Genomic DNA, 18,502 nt, shown 5'->3' with positions numbered 1-18,502 from the left:
ATGTTTCAGATGTGCTGCGACTAACTGATGTATTTGAAAATTTTAGAGACATTTGCATTAATTGTTATAAATTAGATCCCGCTTCGTATTATACATCACCAGGATTGGTTTAGGATGCAGCATTAAAGAAAACCAAAATAAAATTAGAATTGCTGAGTAATTATGATATGATACTGATGATAAAAAATGGAATACGCGGAGGTATTAGTATGATATCAAACAATCAACATATATACAGTATCTAGATGCTAATAATTTATATGGGTGGGCAATGAGTAAGCCACTTCCAACACATGATTTTAAATGGATGGATAAAAATGAGTTGATAAACTGGAGATCAATTCCCTGTATACTGGAAGTTGTTTTAGATTACCCTGAAAATCTACATGATAATCATAATGATTATCCACTTGCTCCTGAAAGAATAACTGTTGATAATGTTGAAAAATTAGTGCCTAACTTGAATAATAAGAAAAATTATATAATCCATTGCAAAAATCTTAAACTGTATAAAAGATTAGGAGGAATAAAGATTACAAAAATTTATAGAGGGATAAAGTTTGAAGAAAGAACATGATTAAGTGAATACATTGAACTAAATACAAATCAAAGAACTAAAGCAACTAATGATTTTGAAAAAAACTTTTTTAAACTAATGAACAATTCAGTATTTGGAAAAATAATGGAGAATATTGAAAATTAAATTGATTTGAGATTAGTAACAAATAGAGATGAAGCTGTTAAATAAGCATCTAAACCCAACTTTAAAAGTAGAACAATATTTGATGAAAACTTAATAGTAATACATATGAAAAGAAAAAAATTACTTTATAACAAACCAATTTACTTAGGTATGTGTATACTAGATTTAAGTAAAACACTAATGTATGAATTTCACAATGATTACATAAAGAATAAATATTATGATCGAGCAAAACTATTATTCACAGATACAGGTTCTTTAGCATGCGAAATAAAAACAGAAGACTTTTATGCAGATATTTCTAATAATGTTGAAAGCAGATTTGATACAAGTGATTTTGACCCAAAGCACCCAGCATAATGTAGGTTTTAAAATTGGTGATAGTAAGAAAGTAATAGGAATGTTTAAAGATGAAACAGCAGGAGCTCAAATTGAAGAATTTATAGGACTTAGATCAAAGTTGTATTCTTACAAAGTACACGGAAAAGATAACAAAAAATGTAAGGGAGTAAAGAAAAATGTTGTGAAAAAATATATAACAAATGAAGATTACAAAGATTGTTTATTAAGTAAGAGGAATCATATTAGGAAAATAAATGTATCAAGATCCCATTTACATGAAATTTACACAGAAGAGATCAATAAAATAGCATTAAGCGCAGAAGACGATGAAAGAGTTATTTAGGAAGATGGCATACACACATTAGCATATGGGCACTACAAACTAAAAGAAGAAGAAATAATTTTATACAGTGCCGTCTTAACGCATAGGCTAGGTAGGCTGCAGCCTAGGGCCCCCGATTTTTAGGGGCCCCCAAAATGTGTCTGGATTTTTTTTCAAATTTATATAAATAAAAAATTATATTTCTAAATTTTCTGAAGAAATCATAGTTTTGGGGCCCCTCGGGAATAATTTTTTTCTTGATAAGATTTTTTTTGATTATTTTTAGAAAAGTATCAGTTTTTCAGTTTGGGGGCCCCCTAGGGAATTTTTTTTTTCTTGATAAGCAAAAATGTATGCATGCGTCCGAAAATAAACATAAATTTTCCGATAAGAAGTGTTAAATACAAGCACTTAAAATATCCCATTAGATTGAATTTGAAATTGCTGTGATCAACTTAAAACATCTGTTTTGAAAAAAAGTCATTTAACATGTCTAATCGGACTTATCAAAGTGGTGCTGCAAAGAGGAAAAAAGCCGCTAAAGCAAAAGAAGACATTTCAAAATATCTTCCTTTGACATCATTTCTTTTGGTACAAAAGTCAAAGTCTGTTGTGTCCGAAGATGTATTTCCTTGTCCAACTTCAAATTTCGTAGGCATTGATAGTGCTTTGTTGCCAAATGAAACTCTAGAAATTTAACAGGAACTGGAACCAGAACAGGAGCCAGAACCAGAGCAGGAGCCAGAACCAGAGCAAGAGTCAGAACCAGCACAGGAGCCAGAATCAAATCAAATTAAAACTTATCCAAACGCAATAACAAAAACTACTCAAGAAACTGACCCAGCATTGTGGCATCAGTTATCCCAAGAAGCTCAATCATTTTGGATTTCTAATGGCCCGTCCATGTGCCAGAACAATGATGGGAGCTTCAAAAATTCGGAAAGGTTGAGTTGCGGACAAAAAAGGTACTTATCAAAATCTTGCTTTAGACGTGAACTACACAATGGCGAATTTGTCAATCGTGAATGGCTATTATACTCACCTTCAACAGGTTCTGTTTTTTGCTTTGCTTGTACCTTATTCTCCAGCAAACACTCTAATTTTTCCACAACTGGATTTGATTACTGGAAAAATGCCTTAAAATGTATATCTGGACACGAGAATGGTTCTGAACATCACAAAAATATGCTTACTTAATCCAGTTGGCAGAGAGAAAGTGGCCAGCTTGACTCTGTATTATTAAAACAGTTACATAACGAACAATTGTACTGGCAAAATGTGCTGAAAAGAATTGTTGCAGTTGTAAAGTTCTTGTCATCAAGAGGATTGCCATTTCGTGGAAACAATGAAACCATTGGTTCAGAGCAAAATGGTAATTATTTAGGAACTCTTGAGTTACTTAGCCAGTTTGACCCATTCCTACATGAACACATGAAAAAACATGGAAATTCTGGAAAAGGTAATACTTCATACCTCTCCGCCAATATCTGTGAGAAGTTTATATACCTAATGGGAAAAAAAGTTTTAGGCGAAATAATTTCTGAATTAAAAAAAGCAAAATACTACTCAATCAGCGTTGACTCAACTCCAGACTTGTCACATGTAGATCAATTAACTTTTACAGTTCGATATGTTAAAGACTTGGCACCAGTTGAGCGTTTTTTGCAATTTGTTCCAATTCACATGCATGGAGCTGAACATTTAGAAACAGTGGTTTTGAATTTTTTACAAGAAAATGAAATTTCAATATCTGACTGTCGTGGGCAGTCATACGATAATGCATCAAATATGGCAGGACAGTACTCAGGCCTACAAAAGAGGATTAAAGACAAAAGTGAATCAGCATTGTTTATTCCTTGTGCTGGACATTCTTTAAATCTGGTTGGCAACAGTGCAGCTGGATGTTGTTTAGAAGCAATTATTTTTTTTGACTTTCTTCAATGCCTCTACAACTTTTTTTTCTGCATCAACTCATCGTTGGCAAGTGCTTCTGTCTTTTGTTGGCAAAGGCAAAAAAATTGTCAAACAGCTTTCTGGAACTCGATGGTCAGCACGTGCAGATGCTGTGACTTGTCTGCATGACAGTTATGATGAGATTAAAAAAGCACTTGAATTTTTGATCAAGGACATAAGTCAGTCAAAAGAAACTCAAAATGATGCTCAAAATCTCATCACGAAAATGAACACTTTTGAGATTTTCTGAGTTTTTCTGGAATGATATTCTTTGTCATTTTAATGAAACATCGAAGATTTTACAGAAAGAAAATTTAAACCTGGATGTTGCAGTTCGGATTCTAAAGTCATTGTTGCATTTCATTAAAGATTTGAGGAGTGAATTTGAGAATTACCAGGAAAAAGCCAAAATCTTGCTTCCAAACACTGACTACAGAGATTTTTCAAAAAGAACAAAAAAAAGAAGCCGACGTATGGCCTTCTTTGATGGTGAGGCTGAAGAATTGGAATTTCAGGGAAGTTATAAATTCAAAATTGAAACATACCTTCCTGTTATTGATTCACTAACATCAAATTTAGAAAAAAGAACATCAGCATATGAGAAGATCAATGACAATTTCGGATTTCTAGTAAACATTCAAACAATTGCCAATGTTGAACTAAAAGACCATTGTTCAAACCTAGCACAAATTTATAAGAAGGACATAAATGAAAATGAACTTTTTTTTGAGTGCCAGCAATTTAAATATTACATTTCAAAAGATGAACATTCATTTACAGAATTTTACTCAACATTAAAAAGAGACCACTTGGAATCAACTTTTCCAAATATTGAAATTTCCCTTAGAATTTTTCTGTCAATGATGGTCTCAAATTGCACTGGCGAGCGATCATTTTCAAAACTAAAACTTATAAAAAATGAACTCCGCTCAACCATGCTGCAAGAAAGATTGAACTGTTTGTCGTTAATGTCAATTGAATCAGATGTTCTTTTAACCATTGATTTTGATGATATTATTAAAGAATTTTCAAGAAAAAAATCACGTAAACGTCACATGTAAATTTTATCATTGCTTTAATAAATGTTTCCTATTTTAGTATTTGATTTAATTTTTTTACTAAGGAAAAAGGGGGCCCCCAAATTAAGTCTAGCCTAGGGCCCCCGATGGCCTTAAGACGGCCCTGATTTTATAAGTCAAATAGGTCAAAGAGGTCAATAAAGAGGTCAAAGATTTATTTTAGAAGAAAAAAACAATTTATAATTAGAAAATGGAAACGGTTAAAAACAATTATCATAAACTTATCAATGTTAAAGGAATAATTTTACCAAATGAGCCACTAACAAATTTTAATCAAAGCAGCAAAAAAACTAAAAATTAAACATTTTAAAGGTGTATTTGTAAGAAACGAATTACCTAAAAATACACATAAAAAAAGAATGTGGAATATTAAATACAGGAGATTCAAGTACGCAGAGATTTCATTGGATTTGGTGGTACAAAGACGGAGATAAAAAAACTTTGATTCTTATGCTCAACCATCACCAGTTGAAATTGTTAATTATTTAAAAAGTCCCGTTTATTATAATAGCGAAAGAGTTCAGTTTGGAAATACATCATTCTGTGGACACTTGTGTCCTCATGTTTTAAAAAAACTAGATGAAGGGTATGATTTTCAGAATATTATATATAATCTATGGTAATTTTTTTAAAAATTGAGTTTAAAAATTTTCTATATATAAAAATGTCTGTTGATAAATTCGGACGCAGTAAAAATTCAACTACAAATCAAGTAGAAAATGGTTTAACAACATTTCAGCTACTAACTTGTTTATTAGGAGAGATGGACAAAATAATGCATGTAGTAATATTAACATGAATTCTAATAAATTGATAAATGTAGCAGAACCTACCAACTCAAATGACGCTGCTACAAAAAAATATGTTGATAAAATAATATCTAATCCTAGCATTTTAGAAATAATACCAAATTCAAGTTTAATATGCCTTGGAGTAAAATCACAGACTCTTGCAGCACATACAGGTGCTGATAGATCAGCAATTTTTATTCAAATGGTGGTCCAGGTATTCTCAGAAGATTATGGTTAGCAATTACAGGAACAATTACTACTGGAAGTGTACCAGGTAACGTATTTATTAAAATATACGCAGGTAATATACTTTACATAGGAGATTCTTCTTCTTCTACAGATAATACTGGAATAAATACTATACCAAAAGCCTGTGATTTTTTGTTTGTTCCACTTGGTGGTGAAACATTTTATGCAAACTCTTTACAAGGTTTTAATGCGTTTACTAATAATGATTTAGAAAGGATACTTTACACTTGGTTTACCATTTTAATCCAATCTAACAATTCAATTGCTCAATAAAACCGGTGATACACTAACATATAAGTTACAACCTTTTATTACATTAGGTCCATCAATACCACAATCAATTTCATCTCTTAAATTATACTCATCAACATTTAGATATATGAACACAACTTATGGTAGAGAATATATATTATTGGATACTGTAGTAAATGGTAATGGTGTTTATTTAAAATATATTAGAATGCATGATGTTTGTAGATCTGGAGATTGGTGGGAATCAAGAGTACGCATGTATGACGCACTCAATTCTACTGTAAATACTAACTCTGTTATACAACCTTGGACACCATATAACTATAGTAATTATACAATATTTCCTGGATATGATGTTAATAGTTCATGTTTTTACTGTTAATCTAGCTTAGGAGATTTTATCTTGCTTCATGGAACGGTGCCAATATTACCTCATTTAATAATACAGAATCTGGACTATTGTATCAATCAAAAGAAACAATTGATTCTACAACTACTACCTCATTTTACAGAAATTATACTCAATCCATGCTCAGCGTTGCTAATGGAAAAAGATTAGTGGTTACATTAAACTCTGGGGATCAACAAATTGGACAATCTGGAAGTTTATATGTTTTAATAGGACAATTTTAATATTATGCGTAGCTATATTACATTTACGCTTAGCTTGAAAAAATTGATTTAAAATTAAAATTTTTTATATATTTCTTATTTTGGCTCAGAAATTATGGTTATGATGTAATCATAATTTATATATAGATTATGGTTATGATGAAGCTTGTTTATTTTATAAATATTATTTTGGCTTAGAAATTATTGTTATGATAATGGTTGAAATAAGTTGAGAAATTATGGTTAAGATAATGGTTGAAATATGATAAGAAATTATGGTTGAAGTTATAGTGTAAATATGAAAAGAAATTATGGTTAAGTTTATAGTAGTAAAAAAAAAATGTGCAAGAACCGGCTTTTTCTATTACTCTTGTATTGAAGACAAAATAAAAAGTTATTTCAATATCAAAAATAACACTTTTAAACTGTGTTGGACTGCAGTTTGTGGAATTTTTACGAAAGCGAATTTTCAGGCGATCAAGGTATACAGCATATAGTTTGCAGTCTTGGTGCTAAACGCTCTTTAAAATTAGTTGCTATCGGTACCATTCTGCCACCATTCGTAGTTTGCAAATCAATATCACGTCTGTGCAAAAACTGGGGTAAAGGTAGGGGGTTACCTAATGGGGTGAGGGGACCACGAAACACAGTATTTACAACACCCAAGTCGGGTTAGATGAAAGAGAAACAATTTATTTTATAGCTCACTAAAGTATTCATACTGGCAATCAAATTACTTCCAGGTAATTTGTTTGGTGTACTTAAATTGAGTAGTTTAATCGATTAATCAATTAATAAAATAATTATTTTAATTACAGGTTTTTTCTTTTTTTTTTGTAGTAATAAAGGTGCTCCTAAAAGATTTTGTAAAGCTGTTGAAATTTGTAGCAGCATAAAGTTCTGTAAGTAATTTGCGCTAAATTTTTTTAACGTGACAATATACACCTACGTCTAACGGTTAAAATATGACCATTAAAAGACTAAAATGTATTCACATTTTAGTCTGGGACTATATTAATTAGTCTGGGACTATATTAATTAGTCTGGGACTATATTAATTAGTCTGGGACTATATTAATTAGTCTGGGACTATATTAAATCTTGAATTTTAGTCTTGGATTACTCATTGTTACTTACGAAGTTGCACGTATTTGCTTTGACAATAAGATCAGACTGATATGTTATATATATGTTATACCGGCTTATTCGTCCAACATACTTCAACCGTTAGATGTAGTGTATATTGTCACATTAAACGAGTTTGTCGCAGATTACCTACAGAATTTTATGCAGCTACAAATTTCAACAGCTTAAAAAAAGAAAGTCTCATTCAAAACTACAAGCAAAACTTTTTTGCTCCGGTGACGCATTTACACGAACACAAATAATCGCTGGATTTCAAAACGCTGTTTGTTTTCACTTGATATTAGCAAAGTTGATCAATCAAACTACAATTTGCTCATCTCAGCCTGATTCATCATATTTATCCGAGCCTGCTTCATCATAATAACATCAGCCAATACCACTATTTAACATCAGACAGCATCAAACTTCAGCGATTTGTCAACTTCAAAATTTATCAACAACACCAGTGACTCCTGCTCAAACGTATAAAATGTTGCAACACTTCACAGAACGACTCGAGGGAAATTTTAAAAAGGCTTTACTATTTATGACGATTAGACAATGGCATCAAGAGGTGCAAAAAGTGTCGCAGAGTTTGGAAAGAAGCATTGAAAACTCAAAACAACATGTGGTACCAATGTAAAGCTTTTAGTTTCAAGTCTTGGGTTTGTTGATCGTGTTTACCCAAACAATACAAAATTGGTCAAGAATTTATAAAACCTAATGGCCTTATCACAGAACAATGCAAAGGAGCATTAAACCAGAAATTTCACGCCTTCTTCCTTACCATTGCCGCTTACATGGCCAGAACCGGTATCGAACAACGAACCTCCTGGTTCTGAGCCGCAACTCTGACCAATGCGCCATGGCTACTTTTTATTTTTTCAAGAATGATTAATATATAAAAGCTTTCGTTATCTACATATGTTTTAGGGCTTAGAAAATAATCGACCACATAAAATAATTGGGTCCTGACTGAGCCCCCACATAAAATGATTAGGACATCTAGTCTTATGCAATAATATTTTGTTGCTATTAAGTATTGAAATTTTTGTGTTTTTTTACTTTAATTTGTTATTTGTTTATGATTCACTTTTATTTTTAACATACAGAAAGAGAGAAAAACTGTTCCGATTCGTTGAATTTGAATTGAAATAAAACCAAGATTAGGAAAGTAAAAATTCGTGACCAGATTATTTTAAACTATATATATAATGTCAAATTAAAATAAATGCTTATTAGTATTAAAAAAAGTAGTTTAAGAAATATTAAAAAAAAATTAATTTTTTTTAATAAAAAATATTTTTTAAATACAATAATGCCATTTAAATAAAATATGCCATACTTTTTACATTGGAAAAATATAGTTGAGCTGCATTTTATTTAAAGCTTGATTATTTGTGCTTTTAAAGAGTGATATCTTACTGAATTTATTATTAAGCGAGTATGAATTAATCGTCTTGAATTTAATCACTGAGACAAAAACATAAACATCTTCCTCTCTTGCAAATGTTTTAATTTTCGTTGTATTAAAAACTTAAATCAATATATATATATATATATATTTAAATAAAAATATATATAAATTTTGAAAATGTCAGAAGCTTCAACTGGATTACTAAATGAGAGTAAAAACAAAAGTAATAAATACGAAGGATCTACATGGTCTCAACATTGGAAACTTATTTTGACAGGAGTTGGTGTTGTTGTCCTAATAGCTTTAGGAGTTATTTTTGGTGTTATTTTAAACACTGATCGTGAAAATAAGCTAAAGAATTCGAAAAGAGAGGAACTCTTTCCATATTCAAATATTCGTTTACCTCTAAATGTAATACCAGACACATACAAAATTTACTTACACCCTAACATCACAGATAACAAATTTGGTTTTACTGGAACTGTTAGGATACTTATAAATATCACTGAAGAAACTGATTCCGTATTATTGCATGTAAAAGATTTAAATATCTCTGAAGTGAAATGCTATCATGGTTCATTGTTAAAGCATAAAGAGTCAGAAGATTCTCCACAAGTTCCTGTAAAAGATCATTTAATAAGTGTGGAACATGAGTTTTTAATGATTCGAATGAATGAGCAGCATGAATTAGAAGTTGGAAAACAGTACACTCTTTTCATACGATTTAATGGTAGGTTGTCAAATGGGCTAGAAGGGTTTTACAAAAGTTCTTATACTACCAGTAAAGGTGAAAAAAGGTATTCATATTCTAATATTTATATACTTATTTACAATAACTAAGTAAATATTAAGTTTATAAATTAGATTAGTTATGGTTTCGCTGGTTTTTTTAATAAACTGGTTTCAGCTAATAAAATGGTCTTACAATATTATTTTACATTATATTATAACTCAACAAATGTATGCACCTTTTTTTCAAAAAGAACTTTTAAAAAGTTTAAGTCATTTATTAAATTAAAAATTCAATTCTCATTGTAAAGCAAAACTTGTTAGCTAATTAATATTTTGTGTGAATATGTTCTGCTCATTAATTTTTTATGAAAAGTGCACTGAACAGCACTTTTTACAGCAAATACTTACATTTTAAACTTTGTTGCAGTAAAAAATATTTACTACATTGTCATCTGTTAGGTAACACCTATCTTTTAGAACAGCCACATTTTTCACAATATCAAAAAACAAGAGACACAAAATATTCAGTGCTATTTCATAGCACCACACAATCATTATTATATGCTGTTTTTTTGAAACCATAATTTCATTATTTCTTTTTTTTCATAGTATTTAAGTTGTTTTATGACACCAGGCTTTGAAAAGAAGCGTTATGCAGCTCGCATTTTATGTATGAAATCAAGGGCTATTCTAGGAAAATAAATTGGGCTGTGTATTTAAAACAAAATCAATAAAAAACTGAATAGTGGTGGAGTTCTAACCATAAACATTCCGTGTATGAAGTAAACATTTTAATCAAATAACATAAAGGTGCATATGCTAATGAACAAATGAATATAATTGTATAATAAAAAAAGTTTTACATAAAAATATACACACTCATTACATAAACATATTTATATAGGGACAATATATACTTGTTACATTAAAATGGTACAAATATATTTTACAAACAGATAGCAACATATATTTTTGCTTTTACCCTTTAAAATAAAACAAATAAAATATAGGAAATAAATTTTTTTTTAATTTATTTTACTTTCCTATTTTGTTAGTTTTTTGCTTTTAATAATACTTGCAAACAACCATGACCAAGTTGTCTAAATAAAAATACTTAAGCATACGATTATACAAGACGAAAATATGTACGCCTCTTCTGGAAGGCTTGCCATGCTGGCACCTGCCGTAAGGAAATTTTTAGGAAAAATTACTGTATATAGGCATTTTTTCGCAAAAAAAAACTATATTTGCCATATAAAAAAATAAAAAAAAGGTCCTCAATATATGAACATATGTATGTATGACGCTTTTGACAGCATTGAACGTATTTGGGCATCAATGCTGTCAAAAGTGTCTTGAATAGCCCTGAAACATAAACATAAGATGTTTACATGCTTTCAGCAGTTTTATATTTTTTGAAAAATGTAAAATTGCAAAAAAAAACAAAAAAAAAAATTTTTTGTTTTTGAATTATTTTTGAAATTATGTTTTAATATCTTTTATCTTATTTAGAAAATGTCTGGTTGTATAATAAAGCATTTAACCATAACTAAAAATACTTTTGTTAAAGAAACAGACTATACAGGGCAGGGGCGGATCTGATTTTTCCACGAGCAATTTTTCTCCCCCCCCCCCCCACAATTCCGGAGTTGGAGGGGAAGGATTAATACACCATATATATACACAGTGCCATTCCGAAAAGATCTTTAAGGAGGAGGAGGGGGGGAGGGGAGGAAATAACGTATGTTTTTGCCGAGTTACTTCTAAAAAAAAAAAGTCATCGTTTACTGACATTTGCTGACTATAGTTAAAAACTTGCCTAATACAAGTCTAAATTTGCCGACTAATTTTTCAATAAAGTTTTTGTAGGGGGTGGGGGGTTAGACACCGCTCTTCCCTAGTGACAACTCTGTATTTATAAAAAAAATACGCAAGGATATTACTAGGGCATCTTACCATAGTAAAATCGTATATTTACATAAAATTTAGAAATTTATTTATATTGACAAGTTAGATTTATTTATACTCACAAATTAGCTTAATATTTTCACATTCCATTTTTAAATTATAATCTTACACATTTTACACATCTTATATTTTTATCGTAAATAATTATATATTATGTTTATATTGTAACAAACATAAAAAATATAAATATAACAAAATAATTACTTATTATAATAATGAATATTGAATTTTATATAAAGAAATTAGATGCCGCAATCTTAGTTTTACATTTTGCATAGCAAAAGTAAGTTTTAAAATCTTTATTCTATTTAAACTTGCATAATACATAAAACTTCAAAAAATAAAAACGTTTACAATATAATTATTACAACATAGCATTTACAAATAATGATAACAGCAACAACAATATATTTGAAACCAACGTATGTAACGCGATGTATGCCAATAATTTCTTTATGCCAAATAATGTTTTAAAAAGATTTGTGGCTATGAAAATAGCCATTTTTTTTTTACCAGTCGCAAATAAAGATGACTATTTTTGTTCTGTTTTTATTTTTAGTAATTTGTATTTTTTTAAACTTTATATTTTTAAATTTTTTTTAAATATATTTTATATTTATTTCAATTTTATTTAAAAGTTAATCTACGATTAATAGTAGCAAACTTATCAATGACTTTTTTTATATCTATAACTATCTCTGTATGAATATTCATTAATGCTAAACCATTTAGGCGGTCCTGAACCATGGTGCTTCGCATGTAATTTTTTAGGCGCCGAAGCGAAGAAAATGACCGCTCACACTCACATGAAGTTAATGGAAAGGTAGCAAGTAACTTTAGACAAACTTTTATGTTTTCAAAACCAGGAAAATTTATCGCTTTTAAAGTCTCAGAAATATTAGAAGGGATATCTCCTTTAAAATTTAACCAGAAGGCTTCCCATAAATCAAGCTCACCAGACAAAGCAAGCGGATTCGGTAAATCTGTTCCATAAAAGTCACTGAAAGATATGATGGAGTCTTTCCAACTGGTGTCACGAGAACATTGCACTACTGAAATCATTTTTCTAGGAACTAGCACAAGTGCTTTATAACATTTTAAGGTAGTATCATCAAACCTTGTGTCTAGTTGAACACTGAGATGGTCTAACAAAGGAATCGTGATAACAAACTCAAAATAATCAGAAATAGATTCGGAAGGTGTATTATCTCTGTTTTTGGAAATAAAGGAAGTTCTTGGCTTTGTTTCGGCTACATTAATATTTTGTGCAATTTTTAAAGCCTATTCATAACACATTTGATGGTGCTGATCAACTCCATTTCTAAGTGAAGATACAACATCTTTCAACACCTGAATAAGATTTAAACCATCATAAATATCATTACTCTTTGACTGCAACATTCGCGTTATGGGAAGAGTTAAGTCAAACACATTTCTTGTTATGCACATAGCAACAATAAAATCAAAACCTGTAATTAGTTTCAGAAGAGACAATGCACTTGAAGATGTTGAGTGATTAAAACTCTAGCTGACATTTAAAGACATCTCTTCAAGACAAGAGACCAAAGGAATAAAAATTTCTTGAAAAGTGTCTAATCCATTTACTTTTTCCACCCAACGTGTCCTGCAAACATCTTTTAACTTTTTTTTAACAGCCGATGGAACAGTACTTTCGATCCTCTAACTTTTGTTGTCTCGTAGGTGAAAGATTAAAAAAATATGATACTTCTTTAACATGTGTCAGAAGATTCTTAACATATTGTACGTTGCACGAGGCACAAATAGCTAAATTTAGCCTATGGCTATAGCAATGAACAAATGAAGCTTTTTCATTTAGATTTAAAATGCGAGAGGACAATCCTTTGGTATGACCAGCCATTGCTCCAGCACCATCATATGACTGTCCTCGGCAATTCATGATATCTAAAGAAAAATCTGAAATACTTTTTAACAAAATATCAAATAATCCTTCACCAGTAACACCATTTGTGCAATGTAAAAAACTGATAAATTCTTCTCTTATATTAAACTTCGAATCAACAAATCGTATAACTAATGATAGCTGTTCTTTATTTAAACTGTCAGAAGCTTCATCAGCAATAATAGAAAAATATTTAGAATTTTTAATTTCTGCTATTATTGTGTCAGTAATAACTTCTCCACAACACCTTACTAACTGATTTTGTGATGTCTTAGATATATAAGATGCATTTCGTTAATGATATTTAAGATGATCTTCAAGAACTTTATCACCAGCTTTAACACGAAAATGTAACAATTCAATAAAATTACCTACAGTATGATTAGAAAACTCACCATTTTCAGGATGAAACTCCGAATCATCTCTATGGCCTCGTAAAGAAAGACCAAGACGTCCATAGAAAATAGTTGTTTCAATAATAGGTTGTAATAACTGTCGGTTTTTAGAAATCTGTGATTGAACTTTTTTTTGAGATGTAATATCTATTGATTCTGTTTTACAAGACCAAATGGACAACATTGAAAATAAAACTTCAGCAGTTTTTACATGTAAGCTTTTATTTCTGCAGACAGACCTATCATTGGTTTTGCCAAATGCATGTATCTGAAAGTAACGAGAAGCTTCATTCCAGCGATCAAAAGGCTTACTAAATAATCTTTCGACTAAACTACATTCAGATGGAAAATTGCACCCAAAAAGTACACATGGCAAACAGAAAGCTCCATCAAATATTTTCGAATATGTGAGCCATGGAAATTTTTCCATCCACATAAATTGAAAACTTCGCCCATTCAGATTTTTAGGAAAAGAATATGTTTTACAAGGTACAAAAACAGATTTAACTAAATGTTGAAGTTCAGAATTACTTAAGGTTTTTGCAACATTTGAATAACTAGTATAGTTAGAAACCAAATAACCAATATCATAATTATTGGGCGGTAAAGAAAATGATTCACAACATGTAATTTTACTAAATTTTGATAATGATAATGGTGGTTGAGTAGAGACTTTCATTGGTTTCCTTTTTATATTATCCAATAAAAGACTACTATCTTGATGTTTGGCCTCAAAATAAATATTTTATTTTAGTCTGCGACATTTTGTTGCTTTCATTTGAAATTTTTCGTTTTAAGTTTTTTTTTATTATCACAGGGGTATAATGGTTGTGTTGGAAAGGAGCAGAAAAATCATATAAAACACCTTCATAACAAAAAAGGAGATAAAAAGACTCAATATTGTTTAAAGAGGTTATACGAGGTACAATAGTAGAGCTGAATAAAGTTTTAAACTTATGTAGACCAAAATCTGGATATAAACATTCTATTTTCTTATTGCAAACACTTGATAATGCAAGAATACAAAGGAAAGAAGACCAGTTTTCATTGTTACAATTATTAATAGCTTCTTCTTGAATTAAATCTATACTTTTTTTTCCTGAATCCAAAGAATTTAGTGATACTGATAAAGGAAGAATGTTATCAAAGCATAGAAAAGAGCTAGTATTATTAACAAAAGCATTATGAAAAGTTGGATGATTAGAATAAAATTTGGCATTTAAGAATAATTCAATTGAGGTCTGTAATCTTAAATCATTAGCCATACAGTTATTTCCAGTTAGACACAAGGAGATAGAACTGTACAGACAGTTTCCAGTTGATTGAGACCTGAGATATACATAAAATATAATAATTAATGTATTTATATGAAAAATTTATAAATATTTTTAACTAGCTAGCAGTCAATATAACATTACAATTAACCAAATAGTTATTTAGAAAATTATGGAACCTGAACAAACATCTTTACCTTAAAACAACAAAATTGCCATTATGTTTTTCTTTAAAACTTTTTGGAAGATAGATTTCAAAAATTTTAAGAGTTTTTTCTGCTTTGCAAGAGTCGACAATAATAATATCTTTACAAGAACTAATATTTTTTTCTAACATATCTTTCAAAGAAATCAATTTTGTTTTATCATTTTGTAACATAATGTTTTTAATTTCTTGATTGATTGACATTTTAAATTAATACTCGGACAGACAAATTAATGCTTGAACATTTAAAATTAAACAAATTTTGAATATTTTGAATTATTCGTATGTATATTAGGGTGTATGTGTTAGGGTACGTCCGACAGTGTTTTTTTTATAAAAAAAACAGAATATTTAAAAAATAAATAATGAAAACTAAATTAAATATAAAGATAAATAATATAATGAAATAATACTGGGTACGTCTATTGATGTATTTTATCACTTATAGAATATTATTATTATTTTTACCTCCTGATGATTGCAAAACAATAGATTTCGTCAAAAATTTATTAAGGGTGTTATGCATTAGGTACGTCCAAAAATTGTTATAAGTAAAGAAAATTTTCAATTATTTTTTTAACAAGCTAAATAAAAATTTAAAAAGATTTTTAATTATATATTAAAATAAAATTGGGTACGTCTATTGATCTGTTTAGGTAAATATTATTAATCAAGAATTGCTTAAACCTCCGGTTAAGATACTTTTATATACGTTTTAAAAATCGCTTTAAACAAGAACCATTGGTATTTTTATTTCACAATTGTCCGTAAATGTAAAACGCAAGCGTAGTACTTAAATCTTATTGAGTTGACAGTTCAGTAAAAAAGATATATACTTTTTTAAAATTCAATTAATAATCGAATATAGTATAATTTATATTTTTGATATTTTTGGGTACGTCTTAAGACGTATTAGACGTACCCTAGATCCGCCCCTGCAGGGTTTTTTTAAAATTAAAAATGCTTAAAAAAATTGATGAAAAAAATGAAATCATTTTTTTCATCAATTTTTTTACTTTTTAAAGACTTTAACTTTTTTAAACTACTCAAATAATTACCGCAAAATTAGTTAAATAAATGTAGAAATGCTATTATGGAATGTTTATTGTCTTTCAATTTTTTATTTATATTAAATTATTATATTTAATTTTTAATAATTTTTAAAAAAACTCTTTAAAAAATTACATTTTTAAAAATGTTTGGTATAAACAATTTTCTTTTTTTTCTCAACATTTTATTAATAAATAGATGTTCAATTTTTTAAAGCTATTATTTCTTAAATTTCTAATTGCAGCTTTGTAACTAAAAATGATTTTTTATTTTAAAATAATAAGCAAGTAACAAATAAAAAAGTGTTAATGTTATGTTAATTTACTTTATTTATTTTATTTTCTATTTATTAACACCATTTTTGGGCTTAAATTAATTTTAAAAAATCTAATCTCTAAAAAAAAAAATTTTCCCTCTCAGGAGCTATTCTAGACCATTTTTGACAGCGTCGACCGTACTCAACATAATATCTCTCATATTTAAATATCTTATCATTTTTTGTTTGGCGGAGTTTAATATAGCTTAAGTTACTGTTATAAGTTACAGCTTAAAAGGATCCCAAACCTCTAAGACATGCTGTGTTCGCATTAAAGAGAATGATAAAAAAAAATATTTAGGCTAATTTTTTTTGATTAAAACAAAAGAATAAAAACATACCAAGAAAATTAACTTTTTTATTTTAGTCTTAGCTTGCCTTCTCCGTTTTGTTGTAGGCCAAAAAGTCAGTATAATATACATCGCAATCTACATATTACTACTTATTAAAGAGCTTAATGTAAAACAACTTTGAGACACTGTTTTATTGCTGTTTTATATTATTTATAAAATTAATGACATAAAACGCGTTTTAAATAAAATGAAAAATTAATAGAATCAATATTATATTATATTATGTTCTAATTATTCATTTAAATATTATCATCATAAACTGTTAACTTCATATTTGCACAAAAACATGCCTATCGACCATACAAGTCTATAATCTATAGACCAAACAAATAATATCAAAGCAAAAAAACATTAGATATGTTTTTTACAATTTTGTTTAATTTTAAGTTAAATTAATTTTTTCATTCAAATGGTTTTTAAGTTGACATTTTCATTCAATTTTTTAATTCAAGTTGTTTTGCAATAAAAAGTTAATGAAAAAAATCTAATAAATTGAATTATATTTTATTAAGTTTAAGTATATGTTTAAATTATTTTTTTAGAAAAACTTTTTTTTTGAACAGAAGTAAAATAATTTAATTTTTTTTATTTAAATTTTTTATAATTTAATTTTTGGTTTAACGTTTGCAATAATCCCTGATTTGCAATAGAATGTTTCTATTTTTAAAACTATTTTCAAAAAACAAAAAATAATTAACTATTCAAAATGTTTAAACTTCAGGAATGGTCCTCTATATGTCCTCTATTTTGTCTTAAAAAGACATCTTAATAAACATTCAAAAGAAAAACTTTGGAATGTTTAAAAGGCTGGATGGTATTTCGCACGGCGCTGCAATTAACTTTATAATTATTGAGCGTTAAAATTCTTTTAAATTTTTCAATTTTTTTTAGTTTCAAACTAAAAAAGTTTGAAACTCTTTTTGCACCACAATATTCCCAAACTTCTAGAAATCCTTACATAATTGAGTACTGCAAATAAAATAAGATTGTGTTCATTAAGAAATTTGCATTTTTTACCTAGGTTTACCTATAGTTTTTTATTGCCCTGTGTAGGGCAATGATTTTTTGAGATAATTTAATCTGTCACATGTCTTAAAAAAAAGGTAAAAAATAAATTCCTGCATTTCGGCCTGGAAAATTTTGACGGAATTCCATTCCGGCTGGAACCCCTCTTTTTAAGAAAAGCCAAAAAAAAAAAAGCTAAATTAGAGAATAATTTTTTAAGAAAAAAACTAATCGTGAAGGTGTGAAATGCAATCACAGTTCACGATCGAAATACACTTAATTCGAGCCCTGCATTTATTAAAATTATATTTCTGTATATACCTTTTATTAAAAAATAATCGCTGCGTTATAACTTGCATTATATAAAAGTTTGACATATGCATTGTGCAAATTTTTGATGCAGCCTAAAACACATTTACAAGGAATTTAATTTTTAGT

The 18,502-nt window shown here is 28.8% G+C and overlaps 2 protein-coding genes across 2 annotated transcripts in view; both read left to right on the top strand.

Annotated features, from left to right (window-relative positions):
* The first annotated feature begins 1,856 nt into the window (after positions 1–1,856).
* Positions 1,857–3,570, top strand: LOC136085386 (uncharacterized). Its single transcript, XM_065806688.1, has 4 exons — positions 1,857–2,018; positions 2,070–2,332; positions 2,570–3,248; positions 3,397–3,570. The coding sequence occupies exons 1-4, from the start codon at positions 1,857–1,859 to the stop codon at positions 3,568–3,570; spliced, it is 1,278 nt and encodes a 425-aa protein (XP_065662760.1).
* Positions 3,571–8,890: 5,320 nt separating this feature from the next.
* LOC100202828 (endoplasmic reticulum aminopeptidase 1) overlaps positions 8,891–18,502 on the top strand; it is a 69,741-nt gene continuing 60,129 nt past the window's right edge. The window contains exon 1 of the mRNA XM_065805240.1: positions 8,891–9,642. Within this exon, the coding sequence (XP_065661312.1) occupies positions 9,023–9,642 (620 nt within the window). The 5' untranslated portion in view covers positions 8,891–9,022. The remainder of the gene's footprint in view (positions 9,643–18,502) is intronic.

The sequence above is a fragment of the Hydra vulgaris genome, chromosome 09, assembly GCF_038396675.1.
Source record: "Hydra vulgaris chromosome 09, alternate assembly HydraT2T_AEP".
NCBI classification, from domain to species: Eukaryota; Metazoa; Cnidaria; class Hydrozoa; order Anthoathecata; family Hydridae; genus Hydra; species Hydra vulgaris.
This window is presented reverse-complemented; position numbering and strand designations above follow the sequence as displayed.